At 37.0% G+C, this 22,647-nt stretch overlaps 2 protein-coding genes across 6 annotated transcripts; one reads left to right on the top strand and one right to left on the bottom strand.

Moving 5' to 3' along the window:
- Nucleotides 1–2,742: 2,742 nt before the first annotated feature.
- Nucleotides 2,743–11,140, top strand: LOC128011097 (coagulation factor V-like). 2 transcript variants are annotated; one of them, XR_008182466.1, is made up of 8 exons: nt 2,743–3,772; nt 4,554–4,710; nt 5,228–6,190; nt 6,881–6,928; nt 7,060–7,139; nt 8,607–8,650; nt 9,710–9,793; nt 10,179–11,140. XR_008182466.1 is itself a non-coding variant. In XM_052593180.1 (7 exons), the coding sequence occupies exons 1-7, from the start codon at nt 3,563–3,565 to the stop codon at nt 8,877–8,879; spliced, it is 1,551 nt and encodes a 516-aa protein (XP_052449140.1). In that variant the 5' UTR covers nt 2,743–3,562; the 3' UTR covers nt 8,880–8,949. The 2 variants fall into 2 exon arrangements, 1 of the variants encoding a protein (XP_052449140.1); XM_052593180.1 differs by lacking the exons at nt 9,710–9,793; nt 10,179–11,140 and adding an exon at nt 8,831–8,949.
- Nucleotides 11,141–13,522: 2,382 nt separating this feature from the next.
- Nucleotides 13,523–21,915, bottom strand: LOC128012179 (uncharacterized). Of its 4 annotated transcripts, none has more exons than XM_052595248.1 (20): nt 21,760–21,915; nt 20,671–20,739; nt 20,270–20,328; nt 19,915–20,028; nt 19,580–19,703; nt 19,431–19,496; nt 19,066–19,137; nt 18,480–18,851; nt 18,311–18,412; nt 17,306–17,538; nt 17,051–17,229; nt 16,781–16,874; nt 16,345–16,695; nt 16,124–16,241; nt 15,905–15,996; nt 15,644–15,761; nt 15,096–15,200; nt 14,508–14,672; nt 13,972–14,136; nt 13,523–13,832 (listed from the first exon to the last, which is right to left on the bottom strand). In XM_052595248.1, exons 4-20 carry the CDS (start codon nt 19,972–19,974, stop codon nt 13,621–13,623), a joined length of 2,628 nt encoding a protein of 875 aa, XP_052451208.1. In that variant the 5' UTR covers nt 19,975–20,028; nt 20,270–20,328; nt 20,671–20,739; nt 21,760–21,915; the 3' UTR covers nt 13,523–13,620. The 4 variants fall into 4 exon arrangements, with proteins under 4 accessions (XP_052451208.1, XP_052451207.1, XP_052451209.1 ...); XM_052595247.1 differs by having other exon boundaries at nt 13,972–14,154; nt 21,760–21,913; XM_052595249.1 differs by lacking the exons at nt 16,781–16,874; nt 17,051–17,229 and having other exon boundaries at nt 13,972–14,154; nt 21,760–21,914.
- Nucleotides 21,916–22,647: the final 732 nt, after the last annotated feature.

The raw sequence follows: 22,647 nt of genomic DNA, 5'->3' as shown, positions 1-22,647 counted from the left end.
TTTAAATGTATATAAAGGAAAATAAAATATCTAAAATAAAGTTAAAGAAAGAAAGATAGATAGAGATTTAAATACATTTTATATCATTTTTTATTTTTTTCCATCAACTCATAAACTCTAATTTGACCTTTTTAATTAATTGTTTTTTTATACATAAATGTTTACTTATATTTATATAAAATTGTACAAAAGTCCTATAAGGAACTCAAAAATATGTATTTCTATGGTTTTATTTTGCTTTTAAAATTGATTTTTTTTTTATTATAAATACATTTTAAATTTTTCCATCGTTTTTATTAAAATATATATACATCAGTGGCGTAGCCACGGGTGTGCCAGGGTGTGCCTGTGCCACCCACATTGGCAGCTGGCACACCTAAAAATAGATGCAGAATTATTTTTTATAGTCTCAATAAAAAATGTTTACTAAACTTGGGCTATTGTTGTTTACTTAGATAATATATATATATTTTTTGTTCGCGACTCGGTTGAGATCAGATCGGCACCTCGGAGCCTATTCGCGACTCGGTTGATTCAGATCGGCACTTCGGAGCCTGTTCGCGACTCGGTTGATTCAGATCGGCACTTCGGAGCCTGTTCGCGACTCGGTTGATTCAGATCGGCACTTCGGAGCCTGTTCGCGACTCGGTTGATTCAGATCGGCACTTCGGAGCCTGTTCGCGACTCGGTTGATTCAGATCGGCACTTCGGAGCCTGTTCGCGACTCGGTTGATTCAGATCGGCACTTCGGAGCCTGTTCGCGACTCGGTTGATTCAGATCGGCACTTCGGAGCCTGTTCGCGACTCGGTTGATAAAGAGAGGGACTTCGGAGCATGTTCGCGACTCGGTTGATTCAGTTCGGCACTTCGGAGCATGTTCGCGACTCGGTTGATTCAGATCGGCACTTCGGAGCCTGTTCGCGACTCGGTTGATTCAGATCGGCACTTCGGAGCATGTTCGCGACTCGGTTGATTCAGTTCGGCACTTCGGAGCATGTTCGCGACTCGGTTGATTCAGTTCGGCACTTCGGAGCATGTTCGCGACTCGGTTGATTCAGTTCGGCACTTCGGAGCATGTTCGCGACTCGGTTGATTCAGATCGGCACTTCGGAGCATGTTCGCGACTCGGTTGATTCAGTTCGGCACTTCGGAGCATGTTCGCGACTCGGTTGATTCAGTTCGGCACTTCGGAGCATGTTCGCGACTCGGTTGATTCAGATCGGCACTTCGGAGCCTGTTCGCGACTCGGTTGATTCAGATCGGGACTACGTTGCATGTTTGAGATTTTTTTAAATTCAGATGTGGACATCGAAGCAGGAAGTGTTTGTCAAACAGTTAATTGGTGATAAATGAATATTTGGACTTGAGGCTTTTTTTTACCTGTCGATTCAGCATGTACATGGACCCACACAAAGGTGGACACACTCTAGACGGGTCTGCCAGGTAGGGTGACCACCCGTCCCGCACAGCGCGTGCGCGCATAGCGTTTGAAGCCCAATACATACGTCCCACAAATTGAGACTGTGTCACGCATAATCAATGATTGCTTAAAAAAAGTTGGTCGCTATAACTGGAGTCACCAACCCGTCGATCGCGGTCGACAAGTCGATCTTGGAAGCATTTTAAGTCGATCGCGAAGATTTTTCAAAATCTGAGAAAAACAGGTGCGAGCCTCCGCTGACTGCGCGCGCACCTCCCGAAACAGATGAGACATTTATACTTGACACAACTGTTTTAGACTGAAAACCAGACCATACAACTGATTTAGACGCGGGTGCCGGTGTGATGAGATTTACTACTATCCGTCTGCTCGTGCATGATTGTTTTAGGCCTGTAATTGATTGATTATTGAGGTAATAGGGATGACCAACCTGGTCTCATGGGAAATACGTACCTCTGCACACTTTTTTGCAGCGCCACAAATATGTACCACCTGGTACGTATTGCCACAGTTTTGAAACACAAACGTCCACTGGGATCGCTAAAGAGTGACATTTTTTTTTCTTTTACAAAGAAGAAACAGGACTGCATTGAATTAACCAAAAATAAAAATAAAAATAAAACAAAAACAACAACAATAATAAATAATAATAATAATAATAATTATTATTATTATTATTACTGTTGTTGTTTTATATATATATATATATATATATATATATATATATATATATATATATATATATATATATATATATATATATGTGTGTGTGCGTGTGTGTGTGCGTGTGTGTGTGTAACGGAGGCCACTGAGTAGTGCTGTGCAGGTAAAACCTCACTCCCCGATCTCAAGTGAGGTTTACCTGCACAGCACAGTGCTATATATATATATATATATATATATATATATATATATATATATATATATATATATATATATATATATACATACATACATACATATATATATATATATATATATATATATATATATATATATATATATATATATATATATATATATATACATACATACATACATATATATATATATATATATATATATATATATATATATATATATATATATATATATATATATATATATATATATATAAAATACAGAAAAATAAATGACTCCTCAACAAATAAGAAAAAAACGTACAGAGATTTTTTTTTGTCCTTTTTTTTTATTGATTTATATTCTGTAGGCTTCTCATCGTCAGTAATGAATTCCAGTCAAAATATAGTAAATATAGTAAATATATTCTACCCGCTAATTAACAGAAGTTGCTGTTTATTTTTTGAGAAATAATGTTACCGTTTTTCTATCGGTTTGGTGTGTTAAATCTAACAGTAATATACAGAACCCATTAGCCATATCGACAGTGACGATCAGTTTTAATTGTTTCTCCTTCGATTATGAGAACGGGGATTCGTTTTGGATAGTAATTTAATTAAAATAAATTTAATAAATTTAATTTAATTAATTAGTGGACGCCAGCATTACCCGTGATGCTAAGCATCAGTTGCTATGGAGACGTAGCCAGTCCCCTTAGCGATTGGGTGATTTCTTTAGTGATTTCATTTCTCATTGCGCTCTGTCCAGGTAAGTTACGAGGTTCATAATAAGTAATGATCACGTTTTGCTTAAATGTTATAATTGATGGATTTCTTTGTCATTACACTCATGATGTGTCAGTAATAACAATATAACTTGGCCTAACGTTACTGCATAAATCTGGAATGAGAAACCCCAGACAAATACACGCGCTTTTTAACAGTCATACAGGAGGAAAAGCATGACTTTACATGTGGTTGCTGCTGTTGCTGTTTTATTAGTCAGTGGTTAGATCAGAGTAGCAGACAATAAACGGACAAGGGACATCGTGTATGGGCCAAATAAATTAGGCCTAATATACGGACGTCCCGCCTAATAGGTGACACGTGACAGTTGGCATTGGCAAGTGGCTAGGTTAGCCAGTAGTACTAACCCCCTTTATAGTAACAACATAGTTTTAAAGAATTCTAACGTTACAATTGTGCCTCTTGTTACTGGATATCATGTTACAAAAACAAGTTTTATTAAGGTTTTAATGTAATTTTTTACTTTATTTTAGAGATGCCAGGAAGTTCAACGAAAATGTGCCCAGGGTGCAATACCCTAATAAGTGTTGCATACAAAGCTTGCCCACATTGCAAACAACTGCAGCCATACAAAGCAAAAGTTGCAGCAAAGAGATGCAACTTTCAAAATAAAAAAAATGAATGGAAGGAGTCGGTCAAGAAAAACAACAACAGGACAGTTGTTCTCAATAGCAGCCATGTGTTGGTAAGGTTAGGTCAAAGTTCAGGATTCTAATAGGAATTTATGAAGTTAAGTCACTTAACACAGTAAAGTTTAACAGTCAGTTGCCATGTTTCCATGTAATTGTCAAGCGAACTTATGAAATGTTTCAAAAAAGTATAAAATATCAATCAGGTGTATTTCTATCAACTGGGTTGGAGGGAATTAATTAAGATCCCACGAGGGGATCACCCCTTAGATGGGACCTCGGCACTATGGGGGCCATTACCATCCTCACACCTTCCAGAGGCTGAGCCATGATCAGAAAGACTCAGGGTCTCAAGCAACACCGCCCAAGCGGTTTCCCATACACCACATTTCCCACGCCGCATGTCGGATGAGGATTTAGTGCTGGGCTCTTTGCTCGCTGCTACTGAGGGTTTCCTGGTTAGTTTCTTTTCCCCCACTTAGTAATGTTTTGACTGCGTAAACAGCTGATCAGTGATGTGACTTAACTGTTCTTCATGTCAGAACTTGTACAAAGCTGTTACCATGTTCCATTCAGCACATTAATTCTTTTTCGAAAAAGACAAAAATCACCTCAAGCGACCGTAAAATGTTTTTGCTAAATTGAGGACGTTTTTTCCCCAAATTTAGATGGAAACATGGCTGGTGAAACATGTTGTATAGTAATGAATCCCTTGATATGAGTTGTACATTTAATATGACCATTAAACCATTAAAATTGTCATGAAATTAATATTTAAATTAAATTATTGTATTCGGTGCATGTTTTGTTTTTTATTTAATAATGTTTTTATTTCAGCTTGACAAACTTGCTGCCCTCGATTTTTTCCCAATACTACTTTTGGGTAAGAAATGCAAAGGAAGTTTGGTGGCCGATGTCATCCTAGGAGGGGACTATATTTTGGATCCTGATTTGCTTCAGAGGGTTAAAGTTATGTATGAAGCTGTGCTAAAGAGTAAGTCTTTTTTTTTTTACAAAAAGAAGCTCTGGATTAATCTGAAAATACTGGTAATCCTAAGGAACACAAAGGAATGTGAACCCACAAGTATCATTTTCTTTATTTTTCTATTGATGCATGAGCATTACTTTCAGCCATAATAGGATGAATCAGCATGTGATCACCCAATTGTTTTCTTTAGCAGTTAAGCCAAGTCAACAAGCTAGATAAAAAGTAGGCAGAAAATCTTGAATGTTCTGATCAGACATTAAGAGACAGCATTACCTTGACTGGGAACTCGATGACTATATTTGTTGATATAAACTGTAGATAATTAATTTTACATTTAAATCATAACAACACCTGTAATGTAGAAATAAATTACTGTAAATAGTAGCCTGTTATCATCACTCACCCGCAGGTCCTCTTCCTTGTGTTTCCATAATTATTCATAGGCTATATGGAATAAAGTGGCACTGAGATTGAGGCAAACTGTTTAATTTTTCTTGTGTGTGATGTTTGTCTTGTCTGCAAGTTCATTTTCAAAGACAGAAGAAGGCAACAAGTAGCACAGAAACTACTCACCCTCCCAAAGCCACTGCCACTGAGACCAACGTCACTCCAGAAGCCACTGAGACCAACGTCACTCCAGAAGCCACTGAGACCAACGTCACTCCAGAAGCCACTGAGACCACCGTCACTCCAGAAGCCACTGAGACCACCGTCACTCCAGAAGCCACTGAGACCACCGTCATTCCAGAAGCCACTGAGACCAACGTCATTCCAGAAGCCACTGAGACCAACGTCACTCCAGAAGCCACTGAGACCACCGTCATTCCAGAAGCCACTGAGACCACCGTCATTCCAGAAGCCACTGAGACCACCGTCATTCCAGAAGCCACTGAGACCAACGTCATTCCAGAAGCCACTGAGACCAACGTCACTCCAGAAGCCACTGAGACCACCGTCATTCCAGAAGCCACTGAGACCACCGTCATTCCAGAAGCCACTGAGACCACCGTCATTCCAGAAGCCACTGAGACCACCGTCATTCCAGAAGCCACTGAGACCACCGTCATTCCAGAAGCCACTGAGACCACCGTCATTCCAGAAGCCACTGAGACCACCGTCATTCCAGAAGCCACTGAGACCACCGTCATTCCAGAAGCCACTGAGACCAACGTCACTCCAGATGCCACTGAGACCACCGTCATTCCAGAAGCCACTGAGACCAACGTCACTCCAGATGCCACTGAGACCAACGTCACTCCAGATGCCACTGAGACCACCGTCACTCCAGATGCCACTGAGACCACCGTCATTCCAGAAGCCACTGAGGCCGTCACTCCAGAAGCCACTGAGACCACCGTCATTCCAGAAGCCACTGAGACCACCGTCATTCCAGAAGCCACTGAGGCCGTCACTCCAGAAGCCACTGAGACCACAGGCTCATCAAAAGCCACAAGACCCCGGGGCCAGAAGGCAAAAAAAAGACAAAGTGAAGTATATTTCTTTAATAGTCAGTAATGTGTTATTAGAACTATGTTAATACGTATGTAAGAACTATGTTTTTTAATACACTACCAGTCAAAATTTTGAACCCACCTACTCATCCAAGAGAATGGGAAAGCGTTGCCAAACCTTTGACAGATATTGTACATTCTAAATTAGTAATAACTTACTGTATTTATATATTAAGCATAGCATCAGTTCTGGCAGGTCACATTAGTCAGGCTCGAATCAGCTGATCTACGTCTACCTATAGGAATACGACGCCCATTACTGTATACAGTACATATATAAGCTCCTTCAGTATTATCAGCAGCTGTCACGTTTCTCAGGAGCGAATTACCCTGCTCCATCCCCAGCTCCACCTCTCATCAGTCATTATAGCATTCAGATTACCCCTGAATCAGACTTAAATTCTCTTAAATATATTGTACATTAAAATAAATTACTGATATCTGCAATACATTTATTTTGGTTCTGTTTTGTTTACCCTACGCTGGGTTATCACTGCTTTTATGATTGTATGCTAGGCTGCATGGATGCGTAGGGAGTTCTTGTCCAGAACAGAACCATACCACCAATCAAAACTATATGCTAACTGTCAATCATATTTGATGATAGTGCTCTTGACAGAAATAGTGTTTAATAAAATTTGATATCTTGTATATTTTTAATACAGATCCAGTCCAACAGAGGGTAGCCAGCAATATGAAGCCAAAAAAAAAGTGTTAAGTACATTTTCTTTATTTAAAATGATATGATGTATCAACTACACATTGATTCTGCCATCACAGTTAGGTATTGTCTATACTGGTATATTGGTATACTTATTTCAATGTTATATTGACTATCTTTCAGATGAGTGTCCAGAATGCTGTTGGAGAGTGAGGCAAAACAACTTTGACTACTCCAAGGTTTTGAAAAGAAGAGTGAGAGAGGTTTGTCTTTCTAAAGTATTTAAAACGCTCTTGCTTTATATCAATGTACTCGCACTCACTCATTATTAATATTTAAATTATTTTTGATTCTACAATGAATGAACAATGAACCTGTGTCCACAAAAGCATTTTTTCACGCGACTGGCATATTTGCACACGCCGCTGAGTTTCTTTTTCACGCTGATGCAAAGAGCATTCGTGGTTTTTTTACCAGTCGCCAAGAGTTGAAGAATGTTCAATTTTGGGTCAAATGCAGTGCTCATCACTGTAACTTTTTACCCAGCTGTCCAATCACAGTTGAGGAGGCGCGGGACTAATAACACACAACCACCACACTCTGCTCCTACAAAGTCAACAGATGACAGCAACAAGCATAATAATGGAACAAAATAATTTTAAACTAGAGCCAGAGCAAATACTTTATAATTTATCGACAATTTTGTATAGAAACAACACAGAAACAAACAATCTGTGAAATGAGATAACTAGTAACACTTTCGCGGATATTTAACATAATAACAACAAGCAAAGCACTGCCAAAACACTCTCAAGCACTCACACTCACGCACTTATCAGCTGGCTAAATGGTTTGGTGGACACACAGCCTAAGACTAAAAATATCTGCAGTGTTTGAGCACTTGATTCGACAACTAGATGTTTTGAAGACTGGATTTAGTGTTCATGGAGTGAGCACTAATGTCACCATTTTTACAAACAAGATACATACAAAGTTTACTTTACAATAACAGAAAATAATTTGGCTGTATGTATTGCTCACATGATGTAGAACGCTATCCGAACAATACTTTGGTTAACATCAAATATGTAGAAAAAGTCTTAAATAAATCAAGGTATTATGTAGTAGGTTTTAAATGTTTAGGTAGGTCTTATTTATGTTGAAATTTATTTCATGGTATTTTTTTGTAGTTCTTTGTTGTCTGTCTGACCAATATAAAACCTACAATTGCACACACAGTTCTGTAAATTAATGTACTTTTCAAGTAATTATTTGACTTTGGTTTTCCTTCAGAGCTTCATACTTTTTTGCAAGTAAATAGGTCTTACATTTCCTTCACAATGGTCTTCAAAAATGTGTTACAAATTTTACATTTTACTTAATGAAACTTGCAGAAACCCTGAAAACATTAATGCATAGATAAATATGGATAACTCTTTGGATATGTTATTAATGTAATGTCAACATGAATAGAAACTGTCACAAGGTTTTCATGTAATTTTCTAGATCCCTCTAGACCCCTAAGACAGTATATGATACTGTACTGTACCACTTTGAAACACAATCTTACAGCAGTAAATGTTATTTTTAAATGTTATTACATGTTAAAGCTACACTGTATAACTTTTTAAGATGATTCTTAGCAAAAAACAGTTTGCATGACTTGTGCCAAGACAAACGTTGCTGGATATTGAGTTGTGATAGATTTTTTTTTAATGTTTATTCTATAGGGAACAGAGGAGGTCCTCATTTGTTGGGTTCCATGCAAGACCTGGTAGGTGTACTAATGTACAGTTTATTAAATACACAACATTTTAAACATTAACAATGTCGACAGTTACTAAAATGTTTGAACATTTTTTTAATAGTTATATTTCATAAAATGATATATCATTTTGCTAGCCTGAATTAAGTTACTCATTAAATCTTTACTCAGAACATTGTCTCTTTACAGTGGGACCAAATGGAAAGACTCCTGGGAGCCCTCCTCCCTTCTTGAATAATGAATTACATTTTTATTTTTATTTTGTATTTTCTTTTATAATGAATAAAATAACTACAAACATAAACAAAGTTATTGACTTGTTATTCATTGCCTAAATTGCATATGCTATATAGAGTACACACAGATCTTTATAAATAACCTAATTAAAAATCCTCTGTTTATTGTCAGTTTTGTTTGAATAACTGTTATATCTACGTCTGTACGTCTGTTATGTTCTCACGTGTTTGTCTGTGTATGTAGTTATATATGTACTGTCTATATATTGGTTGTAAGCAGGATTTCTTGTAACTTGGTGGATGGGTAGGACATGGTACAGGAAGAAACCTATTATATTTTGTGGCTGTTAAAATTTTAGATTAATAAAATTTGATGTAGTTGGAGATATTTGCTCTACTTTATGCCTTTAATGTTCAGGTTTGTGTCCTTCTGTCCAGATGACATTGAGCGGAGAACATCATGATGGTGCTGGTTCCACCCCAGGGCAGGAAGTAGAACAGTAGTTGGCATGCCGTGTAGATGTACTATCGTTATCTGCCTCTGTAATTGGATAGAAGACCAGTAGTAGTTGTCTTTTGATCCATTATTCATTGGCAATGCAATAATTATGCATTCAAAGCATCAAATTGATTTAATATTGGCATATAATTATAAATAGATTTAAATACATTAGAAAGAGAACTGTTTCAATTTCCAAGAAACAAATGTTACTTGTTTTACACAAGCTGAACAGGATTAAACAAAATAACCTGTATTATGAAAATCAGGTGATCAGAGAACAAATATAAAATAATGGTTCATACACTAATAATAATTATCTTGTCTTTTTAGACTTCTAAAGCTATACAGATCCACTTTGGGAACTGGAAACCCTTAAAGCTCACCTTCACCTGGAAATGAGAGAATGGGTATATGGTAAGAAAATTCTGAAAATTATATCTGACACAAAAATAGTTTTGTGTTTATTATAAAGGTTGACCCCTGTGATAATCTTTTTGTCATATGTCATATGTTATTCTGCTGTAGTAATCACAAATTAAATGCTTGTCTATTACAATTTCACAAGCTCTAGCACCAAAATTTTTATAGTCACTTGTATGATATTTTAGAATAATTTTCATGAAGGTGGATTTTCTTTTGACAAGTAACGATAATGATTAAAAGTTTATTTTGATGTTACTAATGCAGCACTGAATAATATTTGTAGATATTTGGAATTGTCATGTTTTTCGGGGCTTTGACTGCTGTGTGATGATGTGTCATGTTTTTCTTTCTGTTTTTCCTTGCAATTCGTCTACAGGTCTCGGTGACTTGACAGAGGATGCTACCTATGGGCTCAACAGTCTCATCAAACGGGGGTCACTCAGAAGTCAACACAGACAGACTGAACTGTTAGAAAATAGTGCACTTTGATTTTTACATTTCAAACCAAAGCTACTAAGTGTTTTCACCCATAGCTTAGAGATAATAAAGAGCCACATATCTTCAGGAAAGTATTGACAATATAAATAATGGCACTTTGCTAAAAAGTTCAGATTATGTATTGTTATTAGAAACAAGGACAACATACTAACTATGGGTAAAGGTCTTTTCCTTTCCAGCACTTTTATACAATGTCAATTATATCATAAAAGTTTTTAAGATATATTTACCTGCCTTAATTCTTAAATTCAAAACTCAAAAATGAAAGAAGATATCAGCAAAAACTGAAATTGTACTATTCTTATGAATATTTGCATTTATTTGTCTCTTATTTTTCTGACAACAAAAACAGAAAAGCTGCTGTTTCTCCTGACTGACATCACCAAGTAGCGGATTAATAATGTTAAAAGTAATTTTGCATGTTATTACAATGCATTACCGGTATTTTGCTTTAAATAAATCATTGTTATTTTTTGCATGTAAAAAATCTGATGAAGTACAATAATTACAATGTACTTTACTTCAATATTTCCATATTATACTTTGTGTATGTATGTAAGCTATGTATGCAATATGTATATACTGTTTGTAGTTTCAGCATACTTGTTAGTGAACACCATCAAATCGATATTAAACCATACATGTTTTTCTGTTATGCTTTCCATATCGCATCATCTAAATGTACATCAATATAGTCATAAATCATATCCACTTTAGCTGACATTCTGTAAAACTGTATGGAGAAATATCTTTCTTTGTCTTGATGCATACATATGTGCAATACTGTAATAAAAACAATTATGTTTTTTGCTTGTTGAATGAACTTCCCATTAAAGTACCATTTGGACACATAATTGGTTTATTCTTTAGACAAATGCAGATATTCACAAGTTCAGGACTTGTGTTTTCAAGTGCAAAAACACTTAAATAGTGGCTATTTTACTTAGGTGTGGTACATACATATGTGCACTACTGTAATAAACACAACTGTGATAGCATTACCTGTTGTGTGAACTTCCAGTACCATTTGAACACATAATTGGCTGACACATAATTGACTGACTCTAGACGAATGCAGATGCTCACAAGTTCATGGCTCATGCAAAAACACTTAATAGTGGCTATTTTACTTGGGTGTGGTACATACATATGTGCACTACTGTAATAAACACAACTGTGATAGCATTACCTGTTGTGTGAACTTCCAGTACCATTTGAACACATAATTGGCTGACACATAATTGACTGACTCTAGATGAATAAAGATGCTCACAAGTTCATGGCTCATGAAAAAACACTTAATAGTGCATATTTTACTTAGGTGTGGTACATACATATGTGCACTACTGTAATAAACACAACTGTGATAGCATTACCTGTTGTGTGAACTTCCAGTACCATTTGAACACATAATTGGCTGACACATAATTGACTGACTCTAGACGAATGCAGATGCTCACAAGTTCATGGCTCATGAAAAAACACTTAAATAGTGCATGTTTTACTTAGGTGTGGTACATACATATGTGCACTACTGTAATAAACACAACTGTGATAGCATTACCTGTTGTGTGAACTTCCAGTACCATTTGAACACATAATTGGCTGACACATAATTGACTGACTCTAGACGAGTGCAGATGCTCACAAGTTCATGGCTCATGCAAAAACACTTAATAGTTGATATTTTACTTAGGTGTGGTACATACATACTGTATGTGGACTACTGTAATAAACACAACTGTGATAGCATTACCTGTTGTGTGAACTTCCAGTACCATTTGAACACATAATTGGCTGACACATAATTGACTGACTCTAGATGAATAAAGATGCTCACAAGTTCTTGGCTCATGCAAAAACATTTAAATTGTGCATATTTTACTAGGGCGTGGTACATACATATGTACACTACTGTAATAAATACAATTTTGATGACATTGCCTGTGGGGTTGGAGGTTGGGCCTCCAAATGCCTCACTGAAACTATGGCTGGGTCAGGGCTGTGTCCATGAAATGTTGAAATTAAAGCTTTATGTAGGACTAACCCAAATACATTGTTGAAAATGTCTTGGCCTGGAGAATAATATATGCCAGTATGAAGATGAGAAATGGGTCCTGTTTTGAAATATTGACCTCTGAACTGTGACCTCAGCACATGTTGAAAGCCTTGTCATTCAGGAAGAGAAGGGGCTACAGACATGGGACCAATTGTTGTAAAGAGCCCTTCCCTTTAGCTATGTGACTATACTCTTGTGGATAGAGTCACTAAAAGGGGGTGCAGTAAATTATGGTCAAAATTTATTTTCACCTATTCAGCAGTTACATATTTAAAATATTATCACACAAATGCTATTAACATCCACTTATATCCCTAGGTGTACTGTTAATTAATTGTTTATAACTTCCAATTCTAAGTAATAGGTTATATTGATTTAAACTACAATTCCCTATAGCAGCGCAATGCGGCCTGATACAAATTTGCGCCATTTTTGTAGTTCTTCCAGTTAGCAAAGTATTGCTGTAAATAAGGTTGCAAAAAGAAACATCTACGGAATATATCAACCATATAGTACAGACGAAGACGTACTTACACTGTATTTAGATGATCTATGTTAAGAAAAAGTTATATTGTTAGTTTATTTCAGATATTTTGGAGCACCACAGCTCGTCTTGCTGGCAAAATAGGGGTTTAAAGTCAGAATAAAGGTTTTACTGCAGCCGAAGTCTTAAAACGTTTGTTTGGCCATATGGCTTTACTAAACTGACCCCTTTGTGATTAAAAATGTGATGTTAGCATAGCTAAACAATAATGCTTTTTTTGTGCATTTTGTGTTAGCATCAAGGATTAATGTGCTTCATATGAATGATATTTGGGTAAATATGGCATTGTTTGTTTGCGTATACTCTCGGACGTGAAACAATTTACTATAGTAAATTTTAGTATAGGCTACTGTATTATAGTATGTACTGTACAGATTTGGAAGCTTAGCTAGACTAGGTATTGCATGTGATCTTACCTGTTGTGACAAAAAAATAAAAATAAATAAATAATATATATATATATATATATATATATATATATATATATTCTATTGTTGATCAATTTGTCAATGTAGAAAATATGTGGTGAACAAATGTGTACAACAACAAATTATAACCAAAACTGAAATAATGATGATAATTATTTTACTAAAGAAATTAAGAATCAGTCAGACAGTGATTGAAAATTCAGATTCAAGGTTTTATTATTTACAATGGGGAGAGCTAACTTGAGCTACTCGGTCAGGAAACCAGTTTGTGCAGTGGAGAAGAGAGAATCTATAATTCATCATCCGTAGAGGCATCTGTGGAGACATTCTCATATGGGTCTTCATCATCTTCTTCAACAACGGATCCACCATTCCCATTTACTACTATTTGGGAGTAGGTTTCTTTCACAGCTACCATGTCTGTTTTGATCTCCTCACATTTTTGGAGGACAGCACTGTGCAGGCCATGGTAAGCTTGACCAGACAGTCCTGAAGGGTAGCCTAAAAATCAAATTGGGATAAAAAAAAAATAAAAAAATAAAACACAATTAACCAAAACATCAATATTGCAGTTTGTATCATCTGCAAGCAGTTAAATATAACTATATGAAGTAAACAGAATTAAGAAATTAGTACTCACTCTGTGTGGCCAGGTCATCTGCTAGTACATTAGCCTGGTCCTTCAAGGCCCTGCAGGTTCTTGTAAGATGAGTCCAATGTTGTTTCATTTCCTCTAAAAGTATAGCCTCTTCCTCAATCAGTCTCTCCAGCTGCATCACCTTGTCAAAAACCTTCTTCTTCATGCCTAAGGAAGTGTCAGGTTCTATCAAGACAAATGACAAATTGAATTAACCACCATATTAAAATACTACCTCTTATTGCCTTTTTGAGAGTAAAATCCAATAATGGTACAATTCTTTGTCCCTACAACATAGGCAACAAGTGATTGGTGTTGAATCTACAGTGTGAAAAAAAAAGGGCGAGCCACCTTGACACATTAATCTGAGGAATGGCGAGTTGGCAAAAACAAAACGGTTTAAAAATAAAATGATTATAGTCTGTTCCAAAACAAATAAAAAACACATGTTGGGCCTCTTTCCTTTGAAAGTCGGAGTTTAATGAGTTAATCTTTTAAATGAAGATTCACTAAAACTATTAATGTCAAACTTTACAAACCAGAATCCCAAGGCCAGATAGGGCTTTCTGCTGCCAGAAGGTCTTCAACTGAATCTACAGATTCTGTGGTGGTTGGAAGATCATTGTATTGGGATATGGCATTAAACAGCTTTTTCTTATCCTCTCTAATCCGTCTTCGGATCTTGTGTCGCTGTTTGTTACGGTCTGCAGAAAAAACAAATAATTTTAAGGAGGATATGCATAATGTTTGGTCACTGTGCTAATGGACATCCAAAAGGCTCCTTACAAATTATGTTATAAAGCGCACATATCATCGGCGACTAAAAATACAATTGTACAATATTTTGACTACACCTCTGGTTAATTTAACCATAATAAATAACCTGGAATGTGGCCTGGAATGTTCAAGTAATGGAGGGAGTTGGGTGATGGTAACACTGGACATATAGGAAGGCAGGACTGTTCACTCAATGTAGAAAGGTTATGTAGTGGCTTAAGTGCACAGTGTAGATGGAAGACTTTGTTCATTGTTAAGATATGATCAAATTTAAATTACTTAGATACAGCTATAGATCTCACATTTTAAAATGAACTCCACAAGTACATGAAGGCATGGAGGCTACTTACCGGTTACTCGATACAGATCCCTCTTTTTCTGCTGGATGCCCAAGAATAGGCCTTCAATCAGATGTTGCAACGCCACTGGATCATCTGTTCTGAAGTCATCTGGTGCTGTAAAGTATTTATGAAGGTATTTGATCAGGATCATGCATTTTCTGTGCTATCAAAAATAGAACAACTATACTATTTCTATAAAACACCTTATACATTAAATATGGTAAAAGGAGGATTCAATAAGAAGAATGTAGTAGGAACACATGTAAAAACAAAAAGGACATCTACAAATGTTCTGCCAAAGAATCTGAAATTTTTTTTTCAGTTTGCTAATTTTTCAAGGGTGAGTAAGTATTATAAATTTGAGGGAGAAAGCTACATCAAGTTCAATTATTAACTTAGCATTTCGAGCCATTTCTTCGTTGATTTTCACTTTTGTTGTTGCATGGTTTCTCAGTGAGGTTCTCCTACTGCTTTGAGGAGTATTTCACAACAAGTAAAAAAATAAATAAATAAAAATAAACACATTTATCTATCTATAGAAAAAAGTACATACTTACTGTCAACTGCCCACTGTCTCACATCAGTGACCCACTGTTGCAGTTCCTCATCAGACCTTTGCGTGCACTTCTTTATAGCCGCAATGTCTTTCTTGACTTCCTTTGTCTTTTGGATAGTCTCAAAAGAATAATTAATGGAAAGTCACAAAAACCTTCAGGAACACTGAAAGTATTAGATACTTGGTATGTACAACTTATAAGTGGACTTTAGACAAATGAAATTTAACCTTCATTGACGAAATCTTTATTTTTTTTACTTACCTTCAAGTACCGTGTAGACAAGTACTTGTGCAGGTTTCTTTTTTTGCGCTCATTCCATCCTCTGGCATGCAATGTGATCATATCTACTCGTGCTGTAATGATGAAGGCATAAATGTGCTTTTCAATTAGTGGTTAGTCACGGAGTATGTTGAATAAAAAAAAGAAAAAAAGAAAAGCTGTCTTAACAATACATGAGAACTGTAAAAAAGGACCACTCACCAGCCTTACTCATGTATTTTGTAGTTAGAGCCACACGGGACAAAAAGCTGTTCACTTGTTCAACTTCTTCACCAATTGTTGTGCCTGCCCCTGTTTGATTTTTGCCACCCCACTGCACCTACAGCATGCACACCAAATGTCCAAACTAAAAAATATCAAGTTCATGGATATCAAAATGGTTAAAGGCTTAGTTACCATATTGTTCAAGAATATACATTTACCTCACATTTTGTAGAGTGCCCCTTTGCATGCATAACTGAGAGAAATGGCTTCATCTGAGTCAGGTTTTGCATTTCTGGGAATGCTTGAGCCACCTTTTGAAGATAGGGCCAATATCGACACATGATGTCAGTGCAGAAGAACTTGCAGTTTGTTTTTGTGGCCAGTTCCTTCTGCAGAAACAGAGGGTATGCAAATATCTCGCCCCTAAACATGTTCAACCCTCTAAGCAATATGCTGTGCCTGCAAACTGCCACCTCTAGGCCCTCTTCATCACATTTAGTGTTTGTCTTTTTAGAGGTCTCCCTGGCTGCAGCCCATGTTGATGTTCCACAGATGCCTTTTCCATGTACCTGTAACAGTGTCATATCAAATATATTCACAAACTAGAGCCTGATTCACCGTGTACAATCCCAAATCTTTTGACAAATATCTTACTGGGATGGTCTTCTCACGAACACAATCAACAAATGTTGCTACATCTTTGTCATTAGCCAGAAAAACTCCATCAAAAAATGGTTGTTCCTCTGTCCTACAGGAAGATAAAAAAAATAAAAAAAATAATACATTGCTATGTGTACTGTGCTAGACTAACTGAGACTTGTTACATCACGTGTATATTGTTGCCCTCTTGTTGGTCTGATTGCTTCTATTGTTCTTCGGATGAAAGCGTCTGCTAAATTATTAAATGTAAATGTTATAATATACCCCTTTGTTTTGCTGAATCTGTATAGTTTTCTGTTTCCGTCTGCAGACACAGCAACTGTATCTGGGGTGCAAGCTGGGCAAGAGAAGTGATCAATGCCGCAGAGTTTTTCTCTTTTATGACGACAATATGTCCATTCAAGGAAAGCTTTTTGGAACACGTTGCCACAAATGTTACCACTCTGAAATTATAAAAATTTGAATACAGTGACATGCCAGTAAGATTTGCATAAATGCGAATTACTTTCCAAGTCTTACCCTTCCAAATTGTTGTGAGCGCTGTTGTAACATTTTCACAAATGCTTGTCTTGAAAGCCCAGGTGCAGTGATCTTCAGGTCCTCAAACGACGTGAAGAGGTCTACCTTGTATATGGTTTGAAACTCGACAGTGCCTGGCCAGTAACCACTAAACAACAGGTCAACCACCTCAGGTGTCCATGATGCAAGACAAGCTCTGCAATTCATCACTGGCAGGAAGACGTCATAGCGACCTGCAAAGATTTCAAAAGAAAATAAATAAGTAGTAAACACACTTTGGCTGTGTTTACTCTTGGCATTAACATGCGATCACCGTGATTTGCTCAAGCAGATCGGATAATATGCCAATCAGGACACGGTGTGTTTACACCTGTCCACATCAAGTGGCTTTTGTATCTGGATAACAGATTGGATCTCGCATTCCAGAAAAAAAAAGAAAAAAGATTGCTTGTAGGTCTATTCTATTGGGTGCAGAGGCATTTCGGTTGAAACAAGCCCCATAATCAGAGCCTAATGGAGCAATATCAGACTCATATTCTTACTAGAATCTCAATATGATGACGTCAGGCTAGGGTTCTGGAACTTTAGGGTGCGAAAGCAAACATTTCAGTATATTTGCGAATCTATGTATTTTGCACATATCTGTATTGAAAAACCACACAGCTATGTGCACCAATTCCTAGAGAGAGGAGGTGGAATAAAGACAGTGGGTGGGTCTTGGGTCTTGTGTGACGTCCACCTGTGAATCCAGAACCGATGGCTGTATTGCGTTTACATTACACTGAGATACGAGTCCTCGACTCCCTCTGAACCTGGACACACTGATCGGATAACATTGCCATCATAAATGCGTTTACACTTGTCTTTTCTATGTGTATGTGGACAACATCCGGATACAGGTCGTATGTTAATGCCAATTGTAAAGACAGCCGTTGATACTTTTCAGACATCAGTCAGCAGGTTAAGCCAATAGACAAATACAATACGAAATATTGCAAGTCATACCATTTATACAGATGAGCACAACAGATCGTCCAGCTACAACAGCCAGGTTTTGAGGGTCACAATCACAAATTTTGTCTGGTCGTGTAATGGGCAGCAGACACACTAGATGAAAGAAAAAATATATGAACTAAAATGAAAACATGTTTTTAAGCTTTCAAGTACTTCTTACCTTGTTCATATATGACATTTTGGCCACTGAGGTCCTGCACAGCAGTTGATGGTGGGAGAGGTTTATAGAATCCATCTATAAGAGTCTCTCGGTTGTGAAAAACAAGATGTTGATGTGTAGAAACGTCACACTGGCCACAGTAACGGGGTTTCGGGAAACAGTCCTTGCACCTGATGACTGCTTGTTTCAAGCTGCAGTGATCACAAGGACCATAATGCACACAGTCTGAAGCAAGCAAACTGTCAAGGAGTTTTGGCCTTGCTTCCTCCCAGCGTTCTTCAGACAAGGTTTGCCTCAATGCCCAATCATGAGATGCTGCTGATCTGGGTTCATCACACTCCATTGCATTTTGGAGTTGCTGTAGTTGTAAATCTTGCAATAAAAAATAAAATTAGATTACAACTCCTTACCTGTTACAAGCTCGTAAACCAAGTGCACAAACTCACAAAACATTAAACAAGTAATATCTCAGATATTTGTACATTTAATATTTATCATAAAATGTTGGCACTTTTGTTCATTCAGAGGGACTTCGTGAAGACAGTGATACAGTTCCGATGGTTAAAAACATTTAAGGTAAACTTACCAATAATCTGTTGTGCATCTACATCTCCAAAATGTTGTTTGGAAGTTGAGGCTTCAGATGTGCTTGCAGTTTCTAGAATTATACAATTTTAATGCAGTATCTTGCATTCAAACAACAGAAAAGATGCAAATCAACATGAAATGGGATTACTTATAGGGAACAGAGAGGGGAACTCTTTTCCACTGTAGAGCAGCTCATATGAAAATGTATTTTACAAAATTACCGGTCTGTTAGTATAGACAGACTTCAGGGTATAAAGTCAAAGATATGCACTGTATTAATAGGCAATATTTTTTTAGCAAACAGTATTTGGTTGAACACATTAAATACAATAATCCTACATTAAATCAAAAACAATTGCTTACCGAGCTCAACTTCTTGAGGGTTACTTGAAGAGACAATGGTTGAGGCAACTGGTTTTCCAGATCGGTCTAGAGAGAAGTAAATGGAAAAAATTATTTGATTTACACAATACTTATTGAAAAATCAAAGGATCTAAAACCTCAAACCATACCTTTCTTTGGTTTGCGCTTCTCATAGACCAAGAATCCTTCTTGGTCTCTTTTTTTCCACCTAAGTTTAAGATCAATCTTTTTTCTTTTTTGTTTTTTAGGTGGTGTTTTGACCGCTTCCTCACTCTGTATTACTCAAACATAAGAGGTAGAACAATGACTCCGAACTATATACATTTTTAAGAAATAATAACATGATTCAGAATATCATTTATGGAAGTTGCAAAAAATACAAACAGTGGTATAGTAACAAATTCCAATGATCCATTTTCTTTTCCCACATTAGTGAAATACTGATTGATGCAGAAAGCATGCTACATAGTTTTATACAAAATACCTGCATCTCCTCCAAATCAGCCATTATTTCCTCAAGATCACAGTGTAATTCTTCCTCCATATTTTTCTCTGTAGGATGATCAGATGACTCTCTCAGTCATTTAATTTTTAATATCTGAGGACCATAAAAAACAAAGTACACATAAAAACAAATGAAAATAAATGGGTAGTGGTTTGCAGAGGATTTCACATCCATGGTTAAGGTGGGAAACAACCTTGATGAGGTTTTCTTTCCCTACCCAGGCAATGCTTTAATAAATGTTTTCTATGGAAGGTAATTGGGTGCCGGTAATGCGTTGGTGATGCAAGTGTTTAAGGTCCGAAGCAGAGCAACCGCCTAGCATTAATCAACTCACCTGTCTGCGTTGTACTGAATGAGGCAGAGCGATAGTGAGATTACAGATGATCTTCAAATCTGTTAAAAAAAAGTTTTGAATTAATTTATGAAAACAATACATTTATAAGAAAATACAGGGTCAGTGACGATCTGAAAAATAAATCAACGCAACTTATTTTAGTAAGAGAACTGTAACCAAATTGCTATATAAAACATAGAAATTCCAGGCAAAGTAGGCTCACAAAGCCAAGAGCAACATTTGTTAGAGGTGGTTGTGCTGTTGCAGGGAAAGTGGAAACATCGAACTACATTAAAGCTGCTACATTAAAATGCATGTACAATATATAAATAAATGTAGTAATACGCATTCATATGCAATTATGGCTATGGCACAAGTTGCTGCTGCATGGAAAGACTAACCTCCTGTTCCTTGATAGGCTAAAAAAAATAAAAAACTTTACTCTTCTTCCTCTTTGATATGACTGGAACCTGCAAGCACATGTTAAATTGTTTGTTAATATAAGGCATTTGGCTACACGGAAATGTAGTTTCTTAGTGTAAGAACAAAAAATATTAACACCATGTTGTGCATAAAAAAAGAAAAGAAAATACACGTTTGTACGCACAGTATTATGGCATCACGTACTTAATTGGTCGACAGCATAGACTGTATAAAAACATGGACGTAGTGTCAGTGACGTCACCCGTAGACACCTGAAGTGTGCAGAGAGGCCCGTCGCGACTCTCCCGGACAATCAAAAATGGGCAGAAAGGCGGGGGCTACTTGCTGAAGCCACGCCTACCCAGCGCGATGGCAGTGTCAACAGCGGCAATCCCCCAGTCACTCAAGTGGACACGCCCTTAATTATGCAGAACTTTACTTCTTAATATAATTTAAACGGATGAGTTATAAAAAAATTCACCCCCTTCACAGTTGTCATGAAGGGCAAAATTAGCTATTTTGGCCAAAATCATTTTTTGAACCAGGCTGTAAACATGTTTTTTTCTGCTGTAAAGTTGGGCATTTTAACATGGGGAGTCTATGGGACTGACTCACTTTTTGCCGCCAACTCAAGCGGCCAGTCGATGAATTGCAGTTGTAGTCACTTCCTTATTGGCCTCACGAGAAAGAGCGGGAGGTTGGCGCTCGAGCGACAGTTTCATGGGATCTGTAGTTCTATACGACACAGATTAAGCATTCAAAGTAATGCAATATCTCGCATTTATTTGCAAATATGGATGCGCTCCTAACTGGCGATATGATGATAGTGTGCCGGGGTTCTGAGGATGTAACTTATGCGATGGATGTAACTTTATGAACTTCAGCTAAATCACCCAGGCATTCGCCTGCATGTCCTACCGACGTCATAATCACACACATGATTCTAACGTTACATTTACCATTAAAGCAAACATGATTCAGGAAAACAACACATATCACTAACATTTATCACAAAAATAACACCAGTTAACCAGTTTTAGGATAATGGGATATACTAGTGTACATACCTCTGCTCTTACTGTCGATCACAATGTCATGCAGTCCTTCTCTTTAGCGACCCCAGTGGACGTTTGTGTTTCAAAACTGTGGCAATACGTACCAGGTGGTACATATTTGTGGCGCTGCAAAAAAGTGTGCAGAGGTACGTATTTCCCATGAGACCAGGTTGGGGATGACACGGTTCGCCCGTTCGGTTCACCACACACGGTTCGGCACGCGCTTCAACTTAAATCTGACAAAGCATCTGTAATATCATCTGTAATATGGCTTGCTATAAATGGCACGTAGAAAAAAAACAGCATTCAGCTAATAAATGTTTATGTTGATGCATGCGCATTCTGGCTTCCCAGACATTACAAAAACATGAGAAAAAAAAAAAAAAATCCTGGACAAATCATTCACTCTTGTTCAACGCGAATGCTGTATACGAGCAGTAATTTATTCCGTCATCACCTGGGTGCTGATATCTGTGTTTAAACTAAACTCATTTAAGTTTTGTCAGTTTAAACATTTAAGAGCCAGAGGCAGCGAGTTCACGCGCGCAGTGAGAAGATTTGTGCATGCGCTCATCCGAAGCGCGCAAACCTGCGCCTCGGCACGCGCGCAAATATAAGATCTATATTGAGCAACTAAAATTCATTTTAATCCTATAATTATATATTATAATTTATTATAAAGTGAATAAATTGTAATGAAAAATAAACAAAATGAAATAGCTAAAAGTTCAAAATGATCGTATTTAGAAGAAAATTATTACATTTAACAATTAACTACATTTTGACACGACCTGCAAATTAACACTAGCAGTATGGTTGGACGGAAGCAGTGCGACAAAAATACTATCCCATAATTTTGCACAGTAATCTGACAATAAATGTGGCACACCCAGATTTTCA

The sequence above is a fragment of the Carassius gibelio genome, chromosome B23 (genome assembly GCF_023724105.1).
Source record: "Carassius gibelio isolate Cgi1373 ecotype wild population from Czech Republic chromosome B23, carGib1.2-hapl.c, whole genome shotgun sequence".
Lineage (NCBI taxonomy): Eukaryota > Metazoa > Chordata > Actinopteri > Cypriniformes > Cyprinidae > Carassius > Carassius gibelio.
Note: the sequence above shows the minus strand (reverse complement) of the source record. Positions and strands in the feature narration are given on the sequence as shown.

Bases quoted from the DNA above. Each gene is read 5' to 3' on its own strand.
- LOC128011097 (XM_052593180.1), top strand. From the start codon at position 3,563: ATGCCAGGAAGTTCAACGAAAATGTGCCCAGGGTGCAATACCCTAATA. The intron at 6,191-6,880 runs GTGAAGTATATT...TTTTTAATACAG, and splicing joins GAAGGCAAAAAAAAGACAAA to ATCCAGTCCAACAGAGGGTA. The intron at 6,929-7,059 runs GTTAAGTACATT...ACTATCTTTCAG, and splicing joins TATGAAGCCAAAAAAAAAGT to ATGAGTGTCCAGAATGCTGT.
- LOC128012179 (XM_052595247.1), bottom strand. From the start codon at position 19,974: ATGGAGGAAGAATTACACTGTGATCTTGAGGAAATAATGGCTGATTTG. The intron at 17,230-17,305 runs GTAAGACTTGGA...TTATAATTTCAG, and splicing joins GCTCACAACAATTTGGAAGG to AGTGGTAACATTTGTGGCAA. The intron at 16,696-16,780 runs GTAAGATATTTG...ACACTGTTACAG, and splicing joins TTCGTGAGAAGACCATCCCA to GTACATGGAAAAGGCATCTG.